The sequence below is a fragment of the Dromaius novaehollandiae genome, chromosome 6, assembly GCF_036370855.1.
Source record: "Dromaius novaehollandiae isolate bDroNov1 chromosome 6, bDroNov1.hap1, whole genome shotgun sequence".
Taxonomy (NCBI): domain Eukaryota; kingdom Metazoa; phylum Chordata; class Aves; order Casuariiformes; family Dromaiidae; genus Dromaius; species Dromaius novaehollandiae.
In genome coordinates this window covers 25,026,842-25,052,451 of record NC_088103.1, presented here as the reverse complement: position 1 = coordinate 25,052,451, position 25,610 = coordinate 25,026,842, and the positions used below count along the sequence as shown (strand labels likewise).

At 54.7% G+C, this 25,610-nt stretch overlaps 1 protein-coding gene across 1 annotated transcript; it reads left to right on the top strand.

The window, feature by feature from the left end:
* Positions 1 to 1,690: 1,690 nt before the first annotated feature.
* Positions 1,691 to 24,828, top strand: PITX3 (paired like homeodomain 3). The gene is made up of 4 exons (XM_064513954.1): positions 1,691 to 1,966; positions 15,877 to 16,017; positions 21,744 to 21,949; positions 23,236 to 24,828. The coding sequence occupies exons 2-4, from the start codon at positions 15,909 to 15,911 to the stop codon at positions 23,797 to 23,799; spliced, it is 879 nt and encodes a 292-aa protein (XP_064370024.1). The 5' UTR covers positions 1,691 to 1,966; positions 15,877 to 15,908; the 3' UTR covers positions 23,800 to 24,828.
* The last annotated feature ends 782 nt before the right edge of the window (positions 24,829 to 25,610 follow it).

Here is a 25,610-nt window from a genome sequence, read left to right as displayed (position 1 = left end):
AAAATATGTGGTCCAGTTCACTGTCATTTCTGGCAGGCAAAAAGCAATGAAGCAAACACAAACCTCGGATTACTACTATTAGAAGAACATGGCAATTTCTCAAGAGCATGTCAACATTTTGACTGTTTTTAAACTCTCCACACTTCTATTGAATTAACATGTTTGTGCATGTTTTTGAACTGTAATCCACAATGCTTATGTCTACTTAACCTCTCTTTACATCCTGTGCTTTTTCTTCTGCATTTGTCTTCCCATACATATCCATATGCCAATGCATTATGCATTTAGCAGGCTCCCTAAACACAGCTCATAAATCACCTGGGGTTAAAATTCACTCCTATTCTCACAACATTATTTCCTAATCTCTAAAACATGTCAGTGGAAGAACTTGAGGGCGACCTTTGGCATCATAAATCGGAGAGCAGGCTGACATGGAAATGACCTCAAGAAAGTCTGACTGCAGCATCACACATCTAGCTCCGTAAGTGCCTGGCAGCGATAAAGCTCTCCCCAGGGCTCAGGCATCCCAGGTCAGGACAGAGAGGCTAAGCCCTGCTCCTGCAGACTTCCTGTGAGCGCTGCGAGAGACAGCACTTGTCTTCTCAAAGTGAAATGTGTGTGCAAACATGTCAAACACATGCAAGCTCACTCCAAAGGGGCGCAAGCATTTTCAGGGAGGGACTGGACCCTGCACCACTGCACCGAGTGGACATTTTGCCATGAACTTTGGTCGGAGACAGACTGCATCCTAAAGCACAAGTAGTGTTTGGGTTCACAGAGGGTGAGCAATGGACAGGGAACCGAGTGCTTCCTGCAGAGCAGATAACCAACTCCCTTGTCTTGGGAAAAGCGACATATTGCCAGAGAAGTGCTGCCCTGTAAAGCAGACGCAGTATCGTACTTGCAGTAAATAGTGTGTAATTGGCATCTGCTCTAGTTGCTGCTGCATCGTGCAGGAGCATGCTTCCTGCAGCCGGCTACAGACTTGATTTTCCCCAGAAAACTCTGCCTTGCTGTTTGCTCTAAATTTGGTAAAACCCAAATAAGGCACGCGCCACCCAACTGCGCAGGAGACGGAGCCGCCGGTGCCCTTGGCTGAAGCGGACACACAACGCGGGCCTCCGATCGGGGTCACGGCGGACTCAAATGCGCACAGACGACGTAGCAACACCGCCGGGAACAACCACGCGTGAACGGCCGTGGGGCCGTGCGTGCCCACGCCTGCGTGCCACACCGACGGCAGAGCAGGGGCTCTCCCCACGGCCGCGGAGCGGCACCCCGGGACGTGCCAGCTGCCCGGGGGGCCCGGCATAGCGCCACGGCACAGCACGGCATAGTGCAGCCCGGCACGGCATTGCCCCGCCCGGCCCGGCGCTGCCCTGGCGGAGCAGCCCGGTGCCGCCCGGCCCGGCGCAGCCCGGCCCGGTGCCGCCCGGCCCGGTGCCGCCCGGCGCAGCCCGGCGCTGCCCTGCCCGGAGCCGCCCGGCGCTGCCCTGCCCGGCGCGGCGTGGGCGAGGCGGCGGCCGGGGGCGGGGCCCCGGGGCGGGGGCGGGGCCTATCGCCCCGAGCGGACGAGTCGGCAGGCCGAGGGGCGCGGGATGCAAATGAGGCGCGGCGCGATTGGTCGGCGGGCGCGGGGGCGGGGCCCGGGCGGGGCGCCGCTGGACGGGGCGGGCGGCGGCGGGGCGCGCAGCTGGAATGGGGCGGGCGGGAGCGGGGCGCCCGGTGCAGCTGGCGGGGGGCGCCGGCCGCCCGCCATAAAGTGAATGGCCAGGGTGAATGGGAGGCAGTCGGCCGGCGCCCTCCGCCTCCGCCCGCCCCTGAGCCGCGGCCCGGCAGCGAGCCCGGCGGCCGCGGGGATTTACTCTCCGACAGCGGCCGCGCAGCCCGGGCGCCGGGGCGGGGGCCGCCTTCGCCACTCTCGCAGGATTACGGCCGCCCAGCTGAGGCCGCATCTGGAAGCGCTGTAAGTGCCCTCCGTGCCCGGCCTCCCGGGCGGCGTCCCCTGCCTGCCCCGGCCCGTCGGTGCCGGCACCGCGCCGTGCCGGGCGGGCGGCGCCGGTCGCCGCAGCCCCGCCGCAGCCGGCGCGGGGAGCGAGCATCCCCGGCGAGCGGCCCGTTCCCGTCGGGTCCGCTCTCCGCCGCCCCCGGGGAGGCCGGGGGAGAGCGGGGCCCGCGCCCGGCCCTACCGTCGAGAAGGGGCGGCGGGGCGGCGTGCGGCGGAGCTGCCCCCGGCGCCGCCGGGACGGCTCCTGCCGGCGGCGGCCGCCGCGCCGCGCCTCCCCCCCGCCGCCCTTGGAGGCCCCGGCGGCCCCTGCCCGCCGCCGCCGCGGTGCCGCTGCCCCGTCCGCCCCCTCGGGGCGGCCGCGGGCCCCTCCCGGCAGGCGCTCCCGGAGCCGCTCGCAGTTGCTAAACTTAGGCATTTTTCCACTCGGGCGAGCGGGGCCGCGGCTGTTTAAATTAGCCGGGGCTCGCTGTAAATAACGGCGCGGCGGGCCGCCGGGTCAGCTGTCTGCAGGGTCCGGGGAGCAGGGCGCGGGGAGCAGGGGCGGGGAGACAGCGCCTGGGAAAAGGAAGGCGGCCCGACGGCTTTCGGACAGTTGGATAAATGATATTTATGTAACGGGCTGGCTCCTGTTTACAGCAGAGCCGACCTCCCTGCAGCGCCGAGGAGCGGGCGAGCCAGCCCCCGTGGACGGGGCGAACCTGCCCCGCGGCGTAGCCGCCTGCTGCGCGCCCGCGGCCGCCGCTCGGGGCCCCGACCGGGCACAGCCAACGCGGCCGCGGTGCGGGGCGAGAGCGGGCGGCGCAGCGGGCCGGGGCCCCGCCGACCCCCGCGGCGGCCCCGCCGCCAGCTCCGAGCCGCCGCGGCCGAGCGGGGCCGCCCGGCGCTCCCGGGCAGAGCCGGCCCCGGCCTGGGGGCGGTGCGGAGCGGGGCCGCGGGAAGCCCCACAGAGCCGGGGCGGCGGCGGGGCCGCTTCCCCGCGTATTTGCCGCTCAACGAGCGCGGGGCCGGGGGGAGGAGGAGCCCGGTGCGGCGGGCGCCCCGCGCTTCCCCTTGCCCCCCTCGTCCTCCCCGGAGCGGCGGCCTCGCCCGCCCGCTGCCCGCGGCGCCGGGGCGGGAGGGCGGCTGGCGCGGCCGAGCCGCAGCTGCCGGGGCGGCCCCGGGGGGGCGGCGGCCGGTGCCGGCGGGCCGGGCCGGGCCGCGCGCACCTGTCGACCGCTGGGGCCGGCGCCCCCGCGCGGGACAGCTGGGCGGGAGGGCGGGTGGGTGGCCGCTGGCGGGGCCGCTGCTGCCCCCGACGGGCCTGGGCAGCCCGCTGCGGGACCCCGCTGGGGCGCCGGGCCTCCCCCCCCCGCCCCGGCGGGTTTGGGGACCTGGTAGCGCTCGGCACCGCGGGCGGGTGCGTCAGCCCCGGACTGCCGCAGCCCGGCGATGCTTCAGGCGGGCTGTGCGGGAGCCCAAACCTGTCCCTGATTCCTCTGCCCTTTCCCTCGGCTCCCTGCGGGGCTGCTTCCCAGGAGAAGTGCCGGGGATCCACACACTTTCTAAGCCGAGACTGGTACTGAAGGCAAAGTGCAGTGGCTCGGTGGTTATGGGGCTTCCTCCAGGCAGGCGCGTGGGTCTGCGCGTGGCCCAGGTCCTGGAGGATGCGAGGGATGGGATGGCTCCATCCCCGCTGCGATTTAGGGAGATGCTAAAAGGGGCCTTTTCAGTTTAGAAAGGGACCTTTCGGGAGCGCCACCTGTGCTCCCATCTCACCTCCCGAAAGAACGGAAAGGACCAGCTCTGTGGCGATGGGGTCCAGGTCTCCCAGATCCCCCCCCCCCCCCCCCCCCAGCCTCTTGGCCTGACCGCCAGGCAGAGGGACGGGTGTTTGTGCGAGCTCCAACAGTGCCGTGCTGGGAGGGACAAAGAGCTGCTTGCTGGCTCCTGGGGGACAGCAGAGCGTGGTAGCTGCCCTTGGTCTCCACAGATGTGTGCAGAACCGGAGCAGGATTTGACTTTCGTTAGCAAATGGTCACACCATGCCTGGTACTACTTACAGGGAGGTATCTCTCCCCAACACATCCTGGAGCGGCGGCTGGGAAAGGGCAGTATTTTTCCTGCTGGTCCTGGTGTTGCTGGGTCTGGTCTGCACTAGCAGCCTCAGACCTGCAGCCCAGACTCCCCCCTTGAAAGCCCACCTATGACCCTGTAACGGAGTTGTCTCCTGTCCAAAGCACCGATTTAAAAAACACTGCCTTGTGCTTTGGCAGAGAAATTGTTGCAAGTCTTACTTAATATCTGTTATATTTCTATAAGGGCTTAATTCAGGCAATTAATGGTTCTGAAAATTGTGACTAGATTGCAAGAGCTTCGGTTAATGTACCTTGCAGGGAATCGTCAAAAAAGAGTGACGTCTTTTTTATCTGTCAGATGCTACCTGAAAGGGTGAGATTGAGAGGTGAGGCTGGCTTTGGAGACTGCCAAAAAGAAAAAACCAGAAACCTGATCTGGGAGACTGCCCCGAAAGGAAGATGAGATGAGCCGGGGACATGAGTTCTGTCTCGTGACCTGGCACATGTGCCCTGGCGCCTGGGGACAGGGGAGGCACCTGGGCTGGGAACGGAGCCTCGTGCAGGGCAGACTGGTGCTCACCACCCTGCGCGCCCCGCTTCGGGACGAGCCCCGGTTCGGGACGAGCCCGCAGGGCCATGGCGGGGGGTCAGGAAGAGGAGGCTGGGGCATATCGGAGCTCCGTGATTATCTGGCCGTTGTGAAAAGGGAGGTTGCTATTTACTCGGGGTCTGGTTGCAGCGGGGCAAAGCTGCCCCTCTTGCCGGGGGTGGCTGGGGCCCGAGGGCATCGGGCCGTGCTGAGCCTGGGCTGTCGCTGTTGGCCCGGGGACAGTGGGTTTCTGTGCGGCGCGGGGCTGTCCTAAGCTCGCGGTGCCTGTCCACCAACTGGCACCAAAGTTAGTGCTGAGGCTGTACGAAAAACAGTTGTCAACACACGGCTGAAACGGGCCGGGGTTTCAGACGGCTGGAGAAAGGGGATTTGCGAGGCCGGGGCGCCGCGCCGCGCTTCCCTTCCTCCCCTTTGTGCGCTGCTGCCCTCACAGCACCCCTGCCCTGCCGCCCGCCTCACCTCTGAATATTAATGCGCTGGCAGATTGGATCGTAATGTGACTGGGAATTGAATGAAGCTGGTTATTAGCTCTGGGCTTCCTTGGGGCGTTTAAGGGAGTCCACCGGCTGTTCCCGGAGGCTCGACGGCATCAAGGTGCAGGGACGGGCCGAGCGCGCAGGGCTCTCGTCTGCGGGAGAGGAGCTGCTGGAAACGCGCGCCCGCCTCTGGCCCGGGCGGGAGACGGGGACCGCAGCCTGCCCAGGGCTGCAAACTCCCGCTGGATCGTTGGGGATGGCTCTGCTGCTTTTCAGCGTGCGCACAATTAAACATTAGAAGTTGTTTGCTGGAAGGAAGTAGGAGATCTGGCTGGACAGAGGCTGAGAGCTGTTTCCATTATTATTAGGCTTTAAAAAAAGGGGTGCAGAGTAGCATGTGGCTGAGGGAAGTCCCCCTCTCCTCGTCCCCCCCAGTTTCAGTGCATCACCCAGCAGCTTTGCGCGAAGAGGGCCGATCCACTGCACACTGAATAGGAAATTTCCTGCCGATTTGGAGGGTAGAAATTCAAGCTCCAAATGCTCATTATGGAAGAATTGTGCCTTATTATGTCTCTCCTCATGAGCTGCCTAGCCTTTGCATGGGTAGATCTCTGAATATGTTAGCATGAAGGAAAATATCTCTGTCTTGTAGAGGGGGGAACTGGATTCTGGCAGAATTAACTGATCTTCCCAGCTTGCTCCAACAGACCAGCAGCAGAGCCAGAAATACAGTCTCTGTCCCTTGACCCTCGATCCAGTGCTCTCTGTCAGCTATCTCCCAAACCACTGCTCCACCAGAAATTAACATTTATACCCTTTTAACGAGTGCAAAAAAAAGAGAAACCATAGCTGAATTTGCAGAAGCTGCTATTAATTTTGTGCATCTGATTTCTGAACTGTTCAAAGTGTTCAGAAATGTAATCATGGCTCTGAAGCTCCTCCTGCTCTCAGCTGCAGCTGACCCCAGTAACTGGGTCCTGCGTGTATCAAATTAGTCCTTCAAAATCAGCGTCAGAGCTACTGTGAATGAGACACCTGTTTTTAAACCTCTGTTTTCTTATAAAAAAAGTTCCACAGCTGCCAAGCCTGAGAGCCTAAGAAACATTTATATCTCCTCGATACAGCATGCGCTCTGCCCTGTTTCACATAGCCCTGCTCTTGCAGACCACTTTTATTAAATAAACGTACTTATTTGCTCCTCGCAGAGCATCAGCGGTATGGCACGGGCTGGAGGGCTCAGCTCCCGCAGAGCTGCCTGCAGAAATTTAAGTGCAGCGATGAAATAAAACGAATCACTGGAGAGTTCACAGTTACTTTGTCCTTTCTTTCTCCTCTTCCGCTCCTTCCTTCCCCCCATCTCATCTCAAGCAGAAGTAGCCCCACCCTTGTCTCCTTTTCTGCCCCTTCTACTGGCGCTATTTATGCAAGTCCTATTTTTAAGAAATGTTTATAATAAATGTCCAGAGAGAAGCATGAGCATTTAACTATAAATCAAGATGACCTGTCTGTCTGTGGACTCTTTTATTTACTCATCTTTTGGAGAAACAAATAAACAGAGAATCCCTCCCAAAAAAGCCAGCTCCTCGCTTAGATTTGAACACACTTTAAAAGAAATTTCTTTTGTTTTAGACATTTTTGTTTCCTGTTTGTGTCTGAGTTTAGACTTGACAATGAAAACCACATGAAATTCCCTTTTTGTTCCATCAGTTTTATTTTTGGTGCCACAATATTCAAACTTCCAGTTCTACAAGACATTTTTTGTGTGTGCGTTTATGACAAGTTTTTTTTTTTTAATAAATTCATGGAAGCTTTCCTCAGAAAATACAGGACTTTCTAGGGGACTGGGTATAGCAGGATGGCTACAGCTGTAAATCCTAAGTGTAAGTTGAATTCATAGGGCCACAACAGCCAGGCTGGGTGCATGATCCGTACCTAACTACTCTGCGGGCAAAGTGAAGGAGGATACGTGCTTTTGTGTTCAGTTTAAAAGGGTTTTGCAGCTTATTTTTTGTCAGCGGGTTTTAATGATGGTGTTTAAAAAAAAAAAACCCTTCCAGTGCCTGAGCTCGGCTGCGCCGTTAGCGCCGGGACGAACTGGGCTGGGCCCCCGGGGAGGGAGGTTGGGGGGCTGCTCTCAGCGCCCCGAAGCTGCGCGTGGTGCATGGCCGCGGGCTGCTGCCCGGCTGGGGGCTGGAGGTGCTGCTCAGCGCGCAGTTCCCGTCCCCAAAGCAGACGGGTGCACGGATGAGTTTCCCTGTGGTGGTGTGCCCAAAGCTGCGGTATTTCGAGACTGAAATACCGTCCCTTTTCTTGCTGAGCCGCTTTGATGGGATCGCCTGAGGGACGCGCTGAATGAGTAATTATGGATCTGCAGTTTTCTTTCTTTCCCACCCGAAATGCCTACCTCCCAGGGCTCTGTACGGCATGCAGCACGTAACAGGGGGGAACGAAGGGTAAAAAAAAGGAACGGACTGTGCACAGAGTCCTTGAGCAGCACAGTGCACTTCAGTGCCCTGAAACGCAAACCCTCTGTCCCGCTGCGTCTGCCCCCGGCGCACCGACCCGGCGCAGCTCGCCGGGGCTGCGGGAGCCCCTGGGGCCAGAGGCTGCAGGCGGCTCTCCGGCAGCCGGGCGCTCCTCCCCATCCCCTTGCCACAGGCACAATTTAACCGTTCCCTTTGGGCATCCGTGGGCCCAATCCTGCCAGCCCCCGAGCGCGGGATGCTCGCAAAGCGCAGGGGAGGGTGGTCAGCGAGGAGCCACAGGGCCGGACCCAGTGGTGTTTGCAGCGGGGAGGGCTGATCGCCCCCCTCGGCCCCCTTCAAACAGCGTCTGGGCAAACAGACTGACCTTCAGGGCATGTTGCAAGGTCCATGAGGGAGGAGTGGGGGAAGCAAGCTCCAGCATCCGTCCCGGGGATGCCTCCCCCAGCCCGGCCCTGCAAGCGGAGGGGCCGTCTGCTGGCGCGTGCTCGCTCCCCGCTTCCCCTGGATACTGCGGGCTGAGATCATCTGCTTGTTTTATTCACGGCGGTCTGCGTCCTGCAAGGGTTTTCCTGCCAGAGAGCTTTACAAAAATTTAAATATAAATTGCTTGGGGGGAAAAAAAAAATCCGTCAGGAAATCCTACAGCCAGGCGCAAGAGCTATCGGATCGTCCCAGCGCTGCGGGTTTGCACTGGGAGACAACGCATCCCTCCGGGCTCATGTTGCCTCAGCCAGCAAAGCCGCTCTGGGCCGCACGGCACCGTTGGCAGTTCCTCCCTTTCCCTTTGCAGCCCCGCAACGGGGCTGTTTTAAAACCACGACCCAGCAGCACTCCCCCCCCCCCCCCAAAAAAAAAAAAGATCCCTTCCAGCCATCGCTTTGGCCAAGTTTTGTCACAGAACAAGTGTTTGCGATCAAGTCGAGTTCCCCGGAAGGGCTTTGCAGCCGAAGCGCCGGCGGGCGGCAGAGGGGGCAGCTCTGCGGTGGCCGTGCCCCAAGGCCGGAGAGACGTCGGGGGCTTGACGTGCCGCCGGCATGGCGCAGCGCGCCCGACCTTCACCCCCCGCATCACTGCCTGATTAGGGGCTTTCTTGGGCTTGTTTACTAATCGTGGCAGTCATTTACATCTCCAGTAACGTCTGAGTCATCTGCTGCCCTCCATCTGCACACAAAGCGCGCGGCCAGCAGCTGGAGTTGCATCGCTCCCGCGCTCCGGCTCACAGTCTCAGCCGCCCTAAAACAGAGCCCGCTCGTGCGTTAGTGGGGCTTGTTTCGGTCAGGGGATTTGCCCAGGTAGAATTGCTGACTGAAATCAGTCTCTTTTCTCCCTTATTAAAAGCAAAGCGATGAATTCCTCCAAAGCACCAGTCCCCCATTAACCCTCTGCACCCATAATCACAAACAAGGTTTCGTTCTCGCAGCACTTCTGCACGACACTGCTTAACTGCGCTGCCAACTTTATGCAATTGCATTTTTTCCTGGCCAAAACTGAACCTTTGCTGGTTTATTTTGTTCCAGATGCCTAACAAACAGAATAAGCCGTAACAAAGCACAGCTTTATTAATATAGCTGCGTAGTCTGTCAGAAGGAAACTTGCAGTCCTGGCTGATGCAGTCAAGGTGGAGAAAGCCCCGCCGAGGCGGAGCATCCAAGGGGGACAGGGAACGCAGCCGGGCGCAGAGCGAGCTACGGTGCGAGTTTTACAAAGTACGAACGTTTAGTTTAGCAAAAAACAACTTTGCGGAAAGTCTGACCAGACTTTCCCTCTATGTGGTGATTAGCTTTTCATTTCCAAATTTTGGGCGTTGCTTCAAAAAACATCCAGGTAGGCTAAGAGCAGGGCCAAAGATGCGCAGCATCACGCAGTTAGCTTGCTTTGGAATAAGCCAGGTAGCAGTGCCGTGCCCTGCCGCTGCAGACCCCCGGCCTCCCTCCGCCCCTGCGATTTCATTCAGCGGAGCCGCGACCGTGGGGCCTCGGGCCGCGGATGCATCCGCCTCGGGGGAAACGCCAGGGAGGCTGGTCCGTTACGCGGGGTCATGGATCCATCACGGCTCTGCCCTGGGGCTGGGGCACAACGCAGGACACCGAAAAGCGACTGGGACACATGCCACTGCTGGCTTTTCTGCTGCGGACGCGGGGATGGAGCTGTCACTCCTTGGGACATTTCCACTGCGATAATCCTCTCTAATACTAATGATTTATTAACCCTCTGCTGCCTGGAGCAGGCGTTTCGGCCGTCACCCCCACCACAACGCCGGGCTTGTGTCAAAGCACGGGCTGCTGGAGGCTCGCTCCCCCGTGCCGGCTGCCTCCGGCCCGTCGAGCGCGCGTTGGGCCGCGTCCCACGAGGCTGCGCCTTTCCCTAGCGCCTCTTGTCAGAGGATCGGGAAGCACTTGAAGGAATTTTGCTTCTTTGCCTCCGCCGGCTCATTAACTTCATTTCTGAGATGAAAAATGGACTCCCAGAGCAGCCAAGTGATTTCACCTACATTGTAAGCCAAGTCAGCGCCGGCACCTTATCTCCTGATCCCCTCGCGCCCCAGCCGCGTTATCGGGGAAGGTCTCTGGGGAACATGCATGAGAGCAAGAGGCGACGGGAAACCCTCGCCAGCAAGCTGGCCCGGGCCCGTGGCTGCCGCGGCAGGAGGAAGCACTGCACCGGGGCCCGGGCCGCTGCGTTAGCGTGGCACCGAGCGCTGCCGCGGCACTCATGGACCCGCTCCACGCACGGCGGGGTGCCTGGCCAGCCCAGCGACGGGGCAGTCCGAAACAGCTTGCTGCGACAGCGCTCAAACAGTGAGCACCCTCCGGTGCGATTCCTACTGACAGCAGGAAAAAAAGGTTCCAGGCTCCAAAGCAGCACCCCGTGCCGCAAAGACACCCCGTACCAGAGCTCAGGGGTTAGCGCCGAGCAGCGAGGACTAAATCGAGAAACGAAGTTTATAATAAACTGTGACTCAGCCCTTGCTGGAGGCTGATGATCCATTTATGAGTGCGCGCCTGGAAGCGCTGCTCGGCCAGCCCGGGGCTGCGCGCGGCCCGACGCTCTGGAGGCAGACGGATCGCTCGCATGTCCCGTAATGGATCTGCACTCCGGGTAACGGGTTTGCTGCTGCTGTTTATCTTCCGGTGATTAATGGTCTCTCCTGGTTCCTGTTGCAATTTCATTAAGATTAGAGACTTGAAGTTACACTGAGAGGTTTTGCAGTAGATGACCCCGGTCTCCCCCTAGACTTATTTCTGTAGTCTCGAGGAAATGAAGATTAACTCTGGTCCTGTGTCCCACCCTCTTTGCTTTCTAGCTGCGGGGAAAGGGCCCCTGGCAGGCAGCGCACGTCTCGGCCGGTGGGGAAAGCCCGGCTCTTGAGTTACGTGATTTGTGTGCCACGCACCCCGTGGCGCTCAAAACCCCAGCCCGCAAACACACGCGAGGATCGGGAGCACTAAATGCTCGTGCAGGAGGAGACTGGCGCCATCGCAGCCCAGTCCCTCTTCAACGCAGGGCAGAGGGAAAGGTGGGGGCTGCTCCACCTTAGCTCAGCCCCTCTTGGAGACCAAAGGACAGACGGATCATCTTCCTGAAAATGTGCACTTAACTAAACTCCCAGATGCTTATTTCTGCTAAAAGCAAGCCAGCGCACAGGAGAGAGGTGAGCATGAGAGTGTGTGGAGGCTTCTAAGAAGAAAAACAACTGGTTAAACTCCATCAGAAAACTAGTTACTCCCAGCAGTTTGAGTTTTTGGATTGATGGAGTAGGAAGAGACAGCTCTGATCCTAGGAAATCTAATATAACATCATACCTTCACCCCAGAGCAGGCGGAAAAACGACAGCCCTCCCAAACCGATTGTGGAGCACCTTTCAGCTTGAAGGATAAGCCTAGACCATTGGCAGAGACCAGCTTTCCCAAAACGAAGCCTGCCGGGACCACCGCACTGCAGGGACCACCACGCTGGCCAGAGGCAGCTGAGGAGGCTCCCAGCTCTGCATCACGCACTGATCTCCTAGAGGAAGCCCATGGGCCAGGCTTTCCTCACATCCCTGGGTCACCAGCAGTGCCACCACTGCCAAGAGATCCCAGAGCTCAGGTCGCTGCTGAAGCACCCCTGTATGCCCATGGGAAGCCAGGTGAGATCAAGCAGCTAAGTAGGCAGCCTCTTGCCTGCAGATAAACCTGTTGAAGAGGAGCTGTAGGTGTGCTCGGCAGCCCGCACCGGGAATTCAGCAACATGCACTTGTCAATCTCAGGGCAGCTCTCAGTGGACAATATCTACGTTACAAAAGCCACCACTATAATTAGCCTTACTTGGCTTGCATTCAGCTTTTATGTTTCCCTCCCACCCCTCCAAAAAAAACAAGCAAAGGAATTTTTGCTCCTGGGTGATGGAGCGGAGCGTTACTGAGAATCAGGAGGGAAGTCATAGGGACTCATGCTTGTGGGGTTTTTTTGTTTGTTTGTTTTTTGTTTTTTAAATAAACAAGGTCATTCTCCTCCCTTGTCCTGAAGACTAGGACTCATGCAGAAGAAGTGCCCTTTTCCTCCTGCCCCCAGTCACCCTGGCTTGCACAGACTGGCACGGATGCAAGAATACAAATGGGTTGAATTTGAATGGAGAAAAAACCTAGATCCAGAGCACCTCTCCTCACAGCTGCCCATCACAGCACCCGTATGGGAAAAACTGGACAGCCTCCACACTGCTGCTCCCTGTCCTGCCAGTGGGTCCCCACAGAGACAGTGGCCAGCACTGCCAGAGAGGAGCCTGGGAGAGGGGGCATGCAGGTAGTGGCTTGAAGAAGAGACGTACTTGTTACAGATTGGAGACTCTTTATCTTGGGAGCAGTTATGTATGGAGGCAGAAGGAGTTACATGTGCCAGAGCAGGTTAGGAACCAGGCTTAATTTTTAAAAAAATCGAAAGCTCTGAGCAAGCCTGGCTCCATGTTCCTAGTACAGAAGCCGTCCCTAAAGAAACCTTTCTCTTGCATTAAAAGAAGGTCAGCATGAAGACTCAAAAGGAGATGGTAAATTTGATGTTATCTAGAGACATTTCAGAGGTACCAATTTCAATAACTCCCCAAGAACAGACAAACAACTTGGTAGAAATGCTGTGAAGATTTAATGTTGACTTTCTTAACATCTCTGCCTACAGTAAAATCTATCCAATGTGGAAGAAAGGTCCTGTAATTAAATCCAAAAGGGCCGCATAATCTAGAATAATACCTGCAGCCTTTTGTGTCAGTGACATGGGGGTGTCTTTGGGCAAATACACCAGGACAAAGCTCATTGCAGACTTTTCCTGCAGACCTTTGTAATGGTGCTGAGCGGATCCTCTCTCCGTTTTGTTTTGTTCATCTGTGATCTACTCACAGTGACCTGGAAAGGCCTTGCTCAATGCCACTACACAGGGCACGCATAATAGGTATATAATTACATATATACTTATGTCGTATCCTATCTGAAATCCTTCTAGTTTTAAATTTAGTTCAGAAAGCAAATTTCTTCTGAGTCATAAATCCTAGTTTCAACTTGAATACGGGCCGCACTTTAAAACCAGTTTTAATCTCGGCCCCCACTGCATCTCTGAGGCAGGCTAAGCACACTATGTTGTGCCTACTGACATGGATCAACCTGGTAACCACTGCACTCATGCAGTTTGGGATGGGGCATGAGTTTTAAGTATCAGGACCAGATTCCCCTGAGTCATGTACCTTAAGTTATCATTTTCTCCTATAAAACCAGCTGTAAAATACTCCCCTTCTGGTTTTCGTATCTCCACCCTAGTTTGCACAGGTGAAAATGATGCAAGATGTGCAAAAGAGCCTCAGAGCAAACAGGACCCTGCACAGGAGGACACTGTCCTTCAGTTACAGCAAGGCAGGAGTCTGAATTCCTCCTTAAATCTGATCCAGTACAGAGTCAAGCCCTAGAAGAGAGGAAATTGTGCTTGACAGATGCAATCATATGCAAATGGCTATAGAAGAGGGGAAATTATCATCTACAAACATTGGGCAGAAATTCCATCTGCCGCCGCCTCAAGAAGGGCTCTTAATAAATTCTGAGACAGCAAAGTGACACACATCTTAATCAAGACTTAATCCATGGAATTAATTCACTGCGCGTTTCTGCATAATTCCAAGAATAATGCTAAAAGCCATGGCAATATCAGCAGCAGATGGACTCCCCCTACTCCACGCAAAGGTATTAAAGAAAACACAGCCCTTGTCACATCACTTCGTGTATATATACACACAGCAAAAAGCAACAGGGCTGTGCCCTGCTGCTGCCAGGAGCTTACGCAGTCTGCAGACATCAAAGGTCAGGCTTGCGACGAGGTGGAAATGGAAACCAGCCTCGCGGCAAATATGGAGCCCCTGCCACGTCTCTCCGATAGGAGAGGAAAAGCCTGAAGAGAGGCGAAAGTCTGGGAAACCGGCACCAGGTCCGCTCTTTAGACACTGCTTTTCAGAGAGAGCTGACCGAGGTCAGTGTTGGGACAGATTTGGTGCTGGGGAAGGGCAGGGGATGGAGGTCAGGTGAAGGGGAGAACTGAAGGAGTACTAGAGAGCGAGAAAAAACTGCTGGGGTGGTTTGTGACCAAGATCTGCTGTAGAAACCAGGGAAGGGTAACCATTAGAAATGGGTTCCTGCCCTCTCGTCATGGCCTTGAAAGCACTTTGCAGGTATGGGGTCAGTTTTGCCAAGGTCCTCGGCAGCAGCCTTCTTTAAGTTGACGGGAGATTTTAGACAGCTCTGAAAATACATTCTTAGTCACTGTCATCCATCTCCAAAGGAGGTGCATCAGCTATGTTATTAATCTCTTGTTTACATGTTTAACACTAGCACAGTCCAGACAAAATAATTCCTTCAGAAGGTTCAGTCCCTGACACACATACATTTGAGGCAGCTGTGCAACCTTTTAAAAATGAGAACTCAATCTTCACAAGTGACCTCAACCTGTAATTTGCAAATCCCAAATGCCTGGTCCGAGCAGCCCTAGGCCTGGAGGTCCCAGATCCCCCCAGCACGTTGCATCCGTTGCTACTACATTTTAGAGCAACAGGTTCCCTAGCTGGGAAAGGTGAGAAGTTAGCTTGGGTGACAGGAGATTGAGAAACTGCTACGCCCAACTGATCCTACCCAAACCAGCCAGCTTTCAGAAAGCATTAAACCCACATGTGCATATGTGACAACACATCATACTGCATGCAGTTGGCTCGCGAGCTGACACTGAGACTTCAGGGGATGCACAGGGCCAGTTCACCTCTCCAAGGGGACGTGGGGGGCTTGTAACACCTGCTCACACCTGCCTCTCTCTGAACTTCCAACACAGCTCTGAACAGAGCAGCTCTCAGCTGAGCTCTTCCCAAGAATATAGGCACAGACAGAGGGTACAGGTGCCCTCAAGTAAAAACACGGCAAGAATAATTTATCCTGAGATTGAGAGATACGGAGAAAGGTGGTAGAGGACTCCCAAGGGTGCCTGCAGATCCAGAGAGCAGCACCACCAGCTCTCCCAACTCAGATGTTTTCAGTGAGGAGCTGCTGCTTCATCCAAGCTTACTTGTCCCCAGACACCCAAGGGTGCGTAACGCGATTCCTGTGTTAATTCAGGCTCTGATGGTCCTCGTGCCTGAAGGGAATGGTGTTCACTTGCACGAATCCAGGTCTCCCCTCGTGGCACTGTCTGTACATGCAGGCATGCCTCCCTGTTACTGCCGTGCGTAGGAGTGGTTTTCTTTCAGGTGTGTGCATGTGTGTGTGTTTGCAGTCTCTGACTGCCTGTGTGTGTGTTCAGTATTAGCCATACTTGACCAGCTTGTTGAGAAGTGAAGGAGAAAGGAGAGGGAAGGTGCAGCAGGGAAGATGGGGAGAGCGGGATGTCTGGGGAAGGTGCTAACAGCACTTGGCTGGCCCAGAACTACTTCCTCAGATCTCTGTTACACAGTATGCTCACAGTGTTGCTATTTCAGTCTGAATGTCACCTATAAATTGGAGGCTCTTTCTCTGAAGGCTGCAAATAGAAGTGCCACTAGATGATATTTGATTTATAGGGAGGCTAAGCAGAAAGCCTGGCATGTCCATTTTCCAGCCAGGAAACTCAGAAGGGTCCAAGGATCACACAGGGACTCTTTGCTTTTCCTATACCTTTCCTCAAGGGTTGGCAAGTCCCTCCCAGAAGGCGTGGGAAGAGGTCACCAACACAGGTTCATCTCCCTAATCACCCTGTGGCTGCTTTTTCAGAGTCCACCTCCTCCGCCACCCATTCCTGCCTCATGGATTTCAACCTGCTGGCAGACTCGGAGGCTCGCAGCCCGGCCTTGTCTCTCTCCGACTCCGGGACCCCCCAGCACGAGCACAGCTGCAAAGGGCAGGACCACAGCGGTGAGTGCCAGGTCACAGAGACCCTCTCCTTCTGCTGGGGAGGCTGGGGCTGGCTCCGCTCAAGCTGCGCGTGCTGACCAGGCGCTAGGTTCGGATGCGGTTGCTGTGTTGCAGAGGGGGTAGCTTGCGAGGTTTGCAGGGTCAGGACACCCGTTCAGAGACACTGAAGGCCCTGGGTACGAACGTAGGGAAGGCTTTTGGCTCTTAGTGGAGCCCGGTCCTTTGCTGCTCTATGGAAAATATTGTAAGTAAGAGTTCCTTGCTCAAAGTTTGGGTTTTTCAATGCAAATTTAAGCTTTTTCCCCTACAAAGAGGAGGCTGCCCTTCCACACCTTCTCAAGCAACACAGCCTCCTGACACACAAGGGACCCCAGCCTGTCCTTGTGGGTGGACCCAAGTAGCTGGTGGCTCATGGGAGCTGGCCGTGATGCTCCCAGCAGCACACCCAGCTTCGGCTGGCATGTGAGCCGGCATGGCTCACCACAGCGGGCACAGCTTGTTCCAGTAACAAAACATGTCTGTAGGCAGGAGCTGTGCCTGTCCTGGCCCCTCGCTCCTCTCTGGTAGAAGGACATGAGCAGAACAAGCAGCAATGGAGGTGGCCCAGCTGGGGCTGCGGGAAGCCACCCACACGGGGCCCCAGCAAAGCCCCCACGGCCCTGCACCAGCTGCCGGGGCCAGGCTCCCTGCTGCGGCTCACGGAGGGCATAGCTACACCCCGCAGCAAGTGGCAAAGCTAGGAGCCAGGTAAGCCCAGGTCACTGCCCAACCAAGATGGTATTTTATTCACCTAAACCGGGGCTCCTGGAGCAGGAGAGCTCTCCTTGCAACATGGAAAATCCCAGCCAAGGCAGGGAAGGCTACATCTGGTTATAAACCTTGCCCTCCACCCCCCCCCCCACACCCCTTTTTAAACTCTATTCAAATCGTTACGGTTGAGTTTGCCTCTGGCTGAACTTTCCAGATTCAGTCAGCAAGCAGGTTGGAGGAGAAGTATTGTTTTGCCTCCACTTTGACTGAAAAAGTCTGGTCACTTGTGCCTCAGTGCAAGGCTTTGCCAGTGCAAGGCTTTGCAGTGGGCAGGAGGTCACTCCTGTGCCAAGGAGGTACCTTTGGCTGTTCCTGCAAGAACAACCCCCCCCCCCCCCCCCCCAAACCTCCTTGGCAGGCTCTGAAGAAGAAACAGCATCATTCGTATCTGCTCAGAAATTAGCTACCAAACGATAGGAGTTTCTCTAGCGTTTGCATCTGTCCTGTGCCTGCTCTGTGCCCTCACTCTGGACGCAACAGGGCAACGTGAACTCTCCCTTGCAAGCTACCCACTAGTGCCGGTGCAAGCAGAGGCGAGCGGTGGGGACAGCCTGCTGCTCCCCGTGTAAAGCCTTCAGGCTCACCCGCATGCAAAAGCTAATGAGCATAATGATGCAGATTAAAATTCCCTGGAATAAGTACCCTGAAGGGAGTTACCCTGGGACAGCTATGGTCAGAGAATTCAGCAGCTGAATTCCCCACTGCACGTGTACCTTAGTTGGGCAAATTCCCAAGCTTGGTGGCTCCTAGTCAGCTGTTTTGGATGCACAACATTCATCTCAATTCAAGTGGCCTTCCCTATCGAGCCCACCATGTCATTGCACAGAACTGCCAATTTAAGTGCTGACTTTTTTTCCATGCGGCCTGAGAAGCTAATTCCAGCTATGACTACAGTAGTTTCATTGAGGGGGCGAACGTGCACGGGATATATTCCACAGCCTATTTTAGGTTGACAATAAATGCTTGCTGCCTGTGTACATCACTCCACACTGTCTTAAATAGTCTAGAAATAAAATTGGCCTGGGAGGTGGCTGTTCGCCAGCATTACCTGCACGCGAAGGCCGTTAGCTTGCGTATTGACATCCAGAGAGGCAGGCAGTGTCCACACAAGCAGGGCACATGCCACGAGTATCGGCAAGAACAGAGGGTGCACCACTGTCCTGCCTGGACAGGGCAGGACTGCATTTCTGGAACTTCTTGCCTTTCTCAGAAAAAGCAGCCCTACTTTTCCTTGGATCCCCTTCCTTCATCTGCAGAAGGAGAGACCCCTAGGAATGGAGCATAAACCTTACTTGTCCAGGCTCAGCTTGTGGAGATCCTTAGTGACCTCTGATTGCATTGAGCGGTTTGTAACACCCCCTTCTGTTAGCTTCATCAGGCAGCGCAGATCAGGAGGACAGCTAGAGAAGAGGGCAGGAGGGGAGGAGGTAAGGGACCACCTTGCCTCTCCTCCTATTCTGCTGCTCGGCATGAAGTCAGGGCAGCATACAACGTCCTTCATTCCCGCGGGGTCCCTTGTTCCCCCGTGCCACCATGATTGTGTTCCCTACTTAATGCCAAAGCTCTGCAACTTCATTCCCACTTAGCAAATGCCTAAAAAAGAAGCAGAAATGAAGACTATGTTCCCTGTAAGCAAGGCTCAGGAAGAGCCAAAGGTAGCAGGTGCGGAAACAGAGATGACAGTAAGAGTGGCGTGTAGTTGCAGAGATTTTTCCAGAGTCAAGTCAGGATTCCCAAATCTACTTGGGCTTCATAAGATTTAGGGAAAAGTCCTACCCCTGAAGGTATGGAGAAGACAAATACTGAAGCTAGGTATTGGTTAGTTCTTCCACCAAGATGTAGTACCTTTACTCCATTCTTGTTCCCTGTTTGGTGTAACTTCTTCCTGCAGAAGGAAGGCAGTTCTGAGCAGAACCTCCCAACTAGTACCTCAGTTCAGTCCTTCAGCCCCTTTGGAAATCCACATTTGTCTCCCATGTATACATCAGGGACTTAATTAACCCAGACTTAGCAGATGAAGGCACAACACTCACTTTGTTCGTCCATCTGTACTGAATCATTCCTAATAACTAACTCAGATGTGGTGGCATCACTCCCCTTTAATCTGTTTTAGAGATGGATAATGCAGGAATCTCCCTCTTCCAACACTGGCTCAGAGCACTGAGCTGTAGAAGTCAGATCTATCTCCATAGCAATAACCACTAGAAAAAAAAAATCCACATTAAGACCATGCTTCCAAGAGTTCTGCTGAAATTGAGATCCCCATATGAGGATGGTCATGGTAGCAACAAGAGCACCACAAGACTGCAGCCAGCCTCAGTTTGGGCACATCTTGGGTCCCGGGCTTCTTTTGTAATAAGTGTGCCCAAATTTTCATGCTATTACAACACGAATGGAAAGACTAGCTCGGTCCTGGCATTAGGAATGGGAGATGGCGCCTTTCTGCTCAGCACTACCAGCTTGAGTCCTACTGCTGTGAGCCAACACGTGGTAGAGGCCTCTCCAGCGGTCTCAGAGTGGTTTTGAATAGCCAGCTAGCTCTCTTTGCATTAGTGTTCCTGCTGTCTGCTGGTAGATAGCATTAAATGTGCCACAGAAGTGGAAGCGGCTGATGAGGAGCACATGGGAACTCTGCATTGCTTCTGCTTGTGCAGTGTGTATACACTCAGAAACAAATCTCTTCAGACCTATGCCCGGGTTTATCTCCATAAAGAGCAGGTGTCTCTCCTGCAAGTGCTCCTGTGACTCCAGCACGCTCCCCTTGGAGGAAGGTGGGTGCAGAGGAAAGGAGGATTTTCCCAGGAGCACCATGGGGAGGTTTCTAAATTAACACCCTGCCACAGGAGTTGTGTAGTGGCTGGTAACAGCACCAGCTTGGGACAGGAGCGTCTCCAAGGGCCTGGCTGCGTGAGAAAACCATCTGCTGTTGGGCCCAGCACTGCCCTGCAGCAGCGCCACTTCCCTGCCAGGCTCAGGTGCTTTTCAGACTCTGTTATGCCCTTTCTCTTCCGGTTGGCTTTTGTAAGACTTACTATTTCCAAAGCACATCCATTTGTCTTGAAGAGCCTCTTTTTTCACCCAACCACATTACAGGTTCCTGTTTTTTCGCCTCCCTGCTTTCTAAGGCAGCTAGCTTCTACGTTAGGATTTTTCTAGACTTTGAAGTCTTTTAAACCAGCTTCCACTTTACCAAAAACAAACAGTACTCCCCCCAAACACACACACAAACACCTCACTTGCATCAGAATCTCAGCAGAGCAATTCTAGTCTTCCTAAAATCTCCTCTTCCCAAATGCACCGATTCGGCAGTTGTTTGCAATAATGTCTACTTAGCTTAGTTGAATATTTCCCACTGGAGAAGAACACCTCCCCCCTGCACTGAAAAACTGATTTTGAATTGAATCTATCTTACCCTGCTGCTGAATCAGTGGGAGGAGGAGAAGCTGAACATCAGAAATGTTTTCTTTTCACTGGAATAGTTTTCCTCTGTGCTAACTTTTGTCTGGGCCCCAGCAGCAGATCTTTTAAACACAAGCTCTTGTCATTGTCCCTGTGCTCCGTTACTCTCAGTCCTCCATTCATTGCCTGAGGAACTACGTTGTGACGTGCTCTCTTGATGAAATAAAAAAGTTGTATTCACACTCTGCCCCAGTTCAGAGGGTAATGGTGTCCCAGGAGGGGCCGCGGCATAGGGAAGCACCTGGATTTGCACCTCTGCAGTGGCAGCCCAGAGCTCGGCACAGACAGATGCATAGAGGCTTAGGCTTAATGACCAGCAAGGCATGCTGCTGAGGCAACGTTTAACTTTTTAGTTAGATAGCAGTGCAAACACTGGAGAAAATTTCAAGGTATTCACTGAAGGAGTGACAAAAGACATTTCCTCTAGGAGAGGCATCTCTGAACAAGGAGGAGGGCAGGGGTAGAAAGATAGAGAGATGCTGGAATACATGCATGGTGAGGTCTAAGAGAGGCCAAAACATCCTCCTTGCCCTACTTTCTAAAAAAATTAAAAAAACAAGTGCACCTAAGTAACAAGATATGAGAGAACGGGGGGCAACGCTAAAAATCCGTGCTTTTCCAGCTTGCATTTTAAGAGCTTCAACTTGCTGTCATTGGCAATTTGCCTTCCCCCTTAACTTCTCTGCCAATTCAAACCCTTTGATCACAATCAGAAAAAAAACACCCAAAAACCCCACTATTTGAACTTTTTGTTGGGTCATAAGTGACAGTTTCCTTTCAGCTTTTCTAAAAGGAGCCTTAGAAAGATATAAGCACAGTTGGAAATAGCCAGCCTAGGTAAGTTCTGCCACGATCACGCAAAGCCTTGGGATGTTTTTCAAGGATGGGCTAAGTAATGTGAACTTCCACTTCACATCTGTGGCCCACCCCGACTACTTTCTCGGTCATTTTCCCTCTCCCCCTTTCATCCTGATCTGGAGGCTTTTCTAGACGAAAATCTCCACCTAGCTAACAGAGTCCAGTTTAGAACTGACATCAAACAAATGGTGCAGGAAAACACAAAAATACCCCAAACAAAAAAAATAACCATCCCAACGGTTTAAACTGGGTTGACATCAACTGAACTCAGGAGCATTAGGGAGCAGCTTAACTGCAGTAAATGAAAATCAGAGTTTGTCCACTTGGACTTTCATATTCGTTACACAAGTTAAATCAGGGCAAGCTGCACTGTATCGGGGGAAGCATGTTTTGATGCGAGGCGGATGCCCGCTCTCATGGCTAGAGAGCGAGGGGGACAGGAGCCTTTCATCCAGTCCAGCAGCAGTGCTGGTGATCGCAGCAGGAGGGGGCCTTACAGAGCACACGCCAGTTACCCTGAGGAGCAGGGTCCCGCTGAGTGTATCCAAGCCACAGAGCTAACCCCAGGAATTTCTCCCGTCTTTGTGTTCCTCACACAGACACAGAGAAGTCCCAGCAAAACCAGACGGACGACTCCAACACCGAGGACGGCTCGCTTAAGAAGAAGCAGCGGAGGCAGAGGACTCATTTCACCAGCCAGCAGCTCCAGGAGCTGGAGGCCACTTTCCAGAGAAACCGCTACCCAGACATGAGCACCAGGGAGGAGATCGCAGTCTGGACCAACCTGACGGAGGCACGAGTCCGGGTAGGGCTGCAGCCCTCTCAGCCTTCCCCGTCCTTTAACACAGCCTGAGCTTATGGGGTGGAAACTGGCTGTGAGACAAACCCTGCTGTGCCCGCATCCCCCAGCCTTAGCCTTGTTAGCGCGGGTGCTCTTTGGGGTACCCCGAACCACGGTGCAGTCACAGGCCTCGCGTGGCAGGGCTCCAGCTGGAACAGGAGCTTCTCTCTGCTACTAGAAATACAAGCTAGCAGCACCATGAATAGCCTTCCAGCAGCTTCCACGCTCCAGGAAGCTGTATTATTCAAGCCCCTTTAACACTAACAGATTTTCCTGCTAGAAGACAGACTTCTAACGTCCTTCCCCCGCCAAGCTGAGATGAAGTCAAAACAAGAGAGCTGATTTCCTGCAGCTCGGCAGCTCTCCAATCACGTCCCCCCAAATGCCTCGCCTGCAAGGTGCACAACCCCAACCCCTCCTCCTGGGCTGTAGTCACTTGGAAATACAGCAAGTATTTCTTCCCTTTTCACCATGTAAAGGGCATTTGTTTGTTAAATGAGACAGGTCAGAAGGCAGGTCTTGGAGGTCTCAAAGGCTGTCTCTGTTAGCTCTGGCCTGTGCCAGGACACAGATACAGGTTTCTTGCCCTTCAGTAGCAGCTGAGAAACAGACTTCAGACATAAAAGTTCTTGGGGCTTTGGCTGCATCATTTAAAACATCATGCCCCCAGCGATCATCTCACCCCTCTATCAGAAGGGCACCCTCCCACAGAAGGGATGGGGGAAGCAAACACAGGCCAGGTCCTTGGTCAGACCTCAGTCGCTCCTTGGTCTCCTGCATGAGTTTATGCCAAATGAACACACCGTAGCTACAGCGCCCGTGAGTCAGAGCTACAGCAGAGACCAGAAAGGGCTCTGGAAGGAGGCTGCTAAATGTGTCACTTCCACAGGGCCAGCACCACTGTCTGGCATCAATATCCATGCGGCAGGGAAGGACCGAGTGCCTACAGTAAGTCATGAGCATTACCCATTAGATGGCCTCAAATACTGTAGCGTTATTCTGTGTGTTGTAAGTAGCAGTGCTTGGGTTTAGATCTAGGTGATGATTCTCCCCAGGAGATGACTCCGCAGCGCAGACGTGACACTGCCAGCCGTTCCTGGTGCTCACTCTTCCTATTGACCAGCTCCCTGGGAACAGCTCCAGGCTCTTCACTGCTCTCTGCCTTGCTGGGCCAAGAGACTGAGGCAAAGCCTGCTCCAAGCGATAAGCCAGAATGATTCCTTCCCTCCTCCCTTCTCTTTCACTTGCAGGTCTGGTTTAAAAATCGCAGAGCTAAGTGGAGGAAACGGGAGAGGAACCAGCAGGCTGAACTGTGCAAGAACAGCTTCGGAGCCCAGTTCAACGGACTGATGCAGCCTTACGATGACATGTATTCTAGCTATTCCTACAACAACTGGGCCACGAAGGGGCTCGCCACCAGCCCCCTCTCAGCCAAGAGCTTCCCCTTCTTCAACTCCATGAATGTCAGTCCTCTTTCCTCCCAGCCCATGTTCTCCCCACCCAGCTCCATCGCCTCCATGACCATGCCTTCTTCCATGGTCCCTTCGGCAGTGACCGGAGTACCGGGCTCCAGCCTCAACAACCTGGGAAACATCAACAACCTGAACAGCCCAAGCCTCAACTCTGCCGTTTCATCCAGTGCCTGTCCTTATGCCTCGACGGCCAGCCCCTACATGTACAGGGACACATGCAACTCCAGCCTGGCCAGCCTGAGGCTGAAGGCAAAGCAGCACGCTAACTTCACCTACCCGGCAGTGCAGACAGCAGCTTCCAACCTGAGCCCTTGCCAATACGCCGTGGACAGGCCTGTATGAAGGGCTGCCCTCCACCAACCGGGGACTTGACCTTAGCCTGACAAAAGGAGACCTTTAGCCCTACAACAGCGTACGTCCTGCAGAGAAACAGAGTGAAAGAGAGTGGGAGAGAGAGAGAGAGTGAAAGAGAGAGAGAAAGACGCAAGCAGGCAGACGGACCTCTATGAAGATTTGTCTAACTATCGTATGGTGAATTTTGACTGTCTTTCCCCTCCCAAACCCCTTCCCCTCTTGCCCACCAAACCTCCTCCCTCTTGGTAAAGAAACCAAACCAGTCTACTGGAATCCCTGTGGGGAAATAGGAGCCCCTACCGTGCGAGGTGCCTGACCCGCGGGCAGCAAACCTGAGCATATTTCAACCTGACCCTTCAACCCCTCCAGGTGTGAGAGCTCCCCACTCCCTTCCCCGGGGACAAGGGGGCCCAGGAAGATGTAAGCAGCCAGGCACTGCAGTTACGGGAAACAGCCAGGGACAGGGCAACGTGGTGCTTGGTCAATGCTTGGTTGACCCCCTCTCCCCACACACGTGTGAGGTTGTTGAATTTTAGTTAAAGACAACTTGCTCATTTATTTATCACACAGCCAATCCTGCAGCCGGTAAGGAAAGTGCTGCCTCAGTCGATTGGCATCTCTCTTTATAATGCATATATACGCATGGCCATTAAGACTTGAAGCCTTTAGGGACTGGGAGTTGTAAAGATATAGCATATGTGTGTGTATATATTTTATATATACAAATACATATATAGACATATATATTAAAATATGCTTTTTTGTTTTGTACATGGAATAACCTATGAAGTAGACCTTAAAACCAAAAACCCCATAAAACAAGCATGTCCACCAAGGCGGTGATCTGCCTCTCATGCTTTACTGCTTCAGTCATTTCCAGCCGGATAGGAATTCCTTTGCCCGTGTACATCCGAAGCGCTCCCTCTTGCGACGATCAGCTCCCCCTTGCACATCCCCCCTTCCCCTTCCCCTCGTCCCATTTCAAAAAAGAAAATAAAATGGAAGTTGGCACAATCCCTTTAAGGCTTCTGCCTGTCTGGTTATTGAGAACATGAGCCCGTGTCTAAAGGATCAGAAATCACACACCAGCACGCTGCAGGAGAGCGAGCGTCCCTTGGGAGCACCAGTGAGGTAGTCCAAGTCAGGACAGGGGCCCAACATCTGAAGGAAGCATCTTGGTGTCACACTTACAAATCAAAACATCTGGCTCCTCAGGAGGGCAGAGGCCCAGGGCCACAGTGCAGGGAAAACAAGCCCCCTCCCTGCACCTCTGAGGGGACGGGTCAAGCCCCTCCTGGCTCAAGCTTGCTCCTGCGGGCTGGACGTGGCTGCTGCCCTTCAGCCTCACAGCCTGGGGCAGGTCAGCCCTTCCGCACGCCCCGGCCCCAGAGAACCGCCTGCAGCAGAGAGACAGGCTGCAGCAACCTGCCTCGCCAGCCTGCACGCGCACTGTCTCCTTTGGGAAAGCTGTGAAAACAGCTGGCTCTCCTGTGGCGTACACTGCTGCTGCTGCTGCTTCAGGCGATGCAGAACGATGCAGCCAGTTTCTCCAAGGGCCCAAGGAAGCTACACAAGCAGCAGGGTTACAGGACCTCCCTACCCAGTGGGGCCTCCCTTCCCTTCATGGGGCTCATGCACCAGGGGAAAGCACAGCTCTAATATTTTGCTTTTACAGAAAAAAGAAAGAAAAAAAAATTACCAAAATAAACTATCCTGCTTGGGCAAGTGGGACAGGCAGAGCTAGTGTAAACCAGGTTTCTGCAGGGTTGTTAGGGTGCACAGATCCTTTGCTAAGAAGG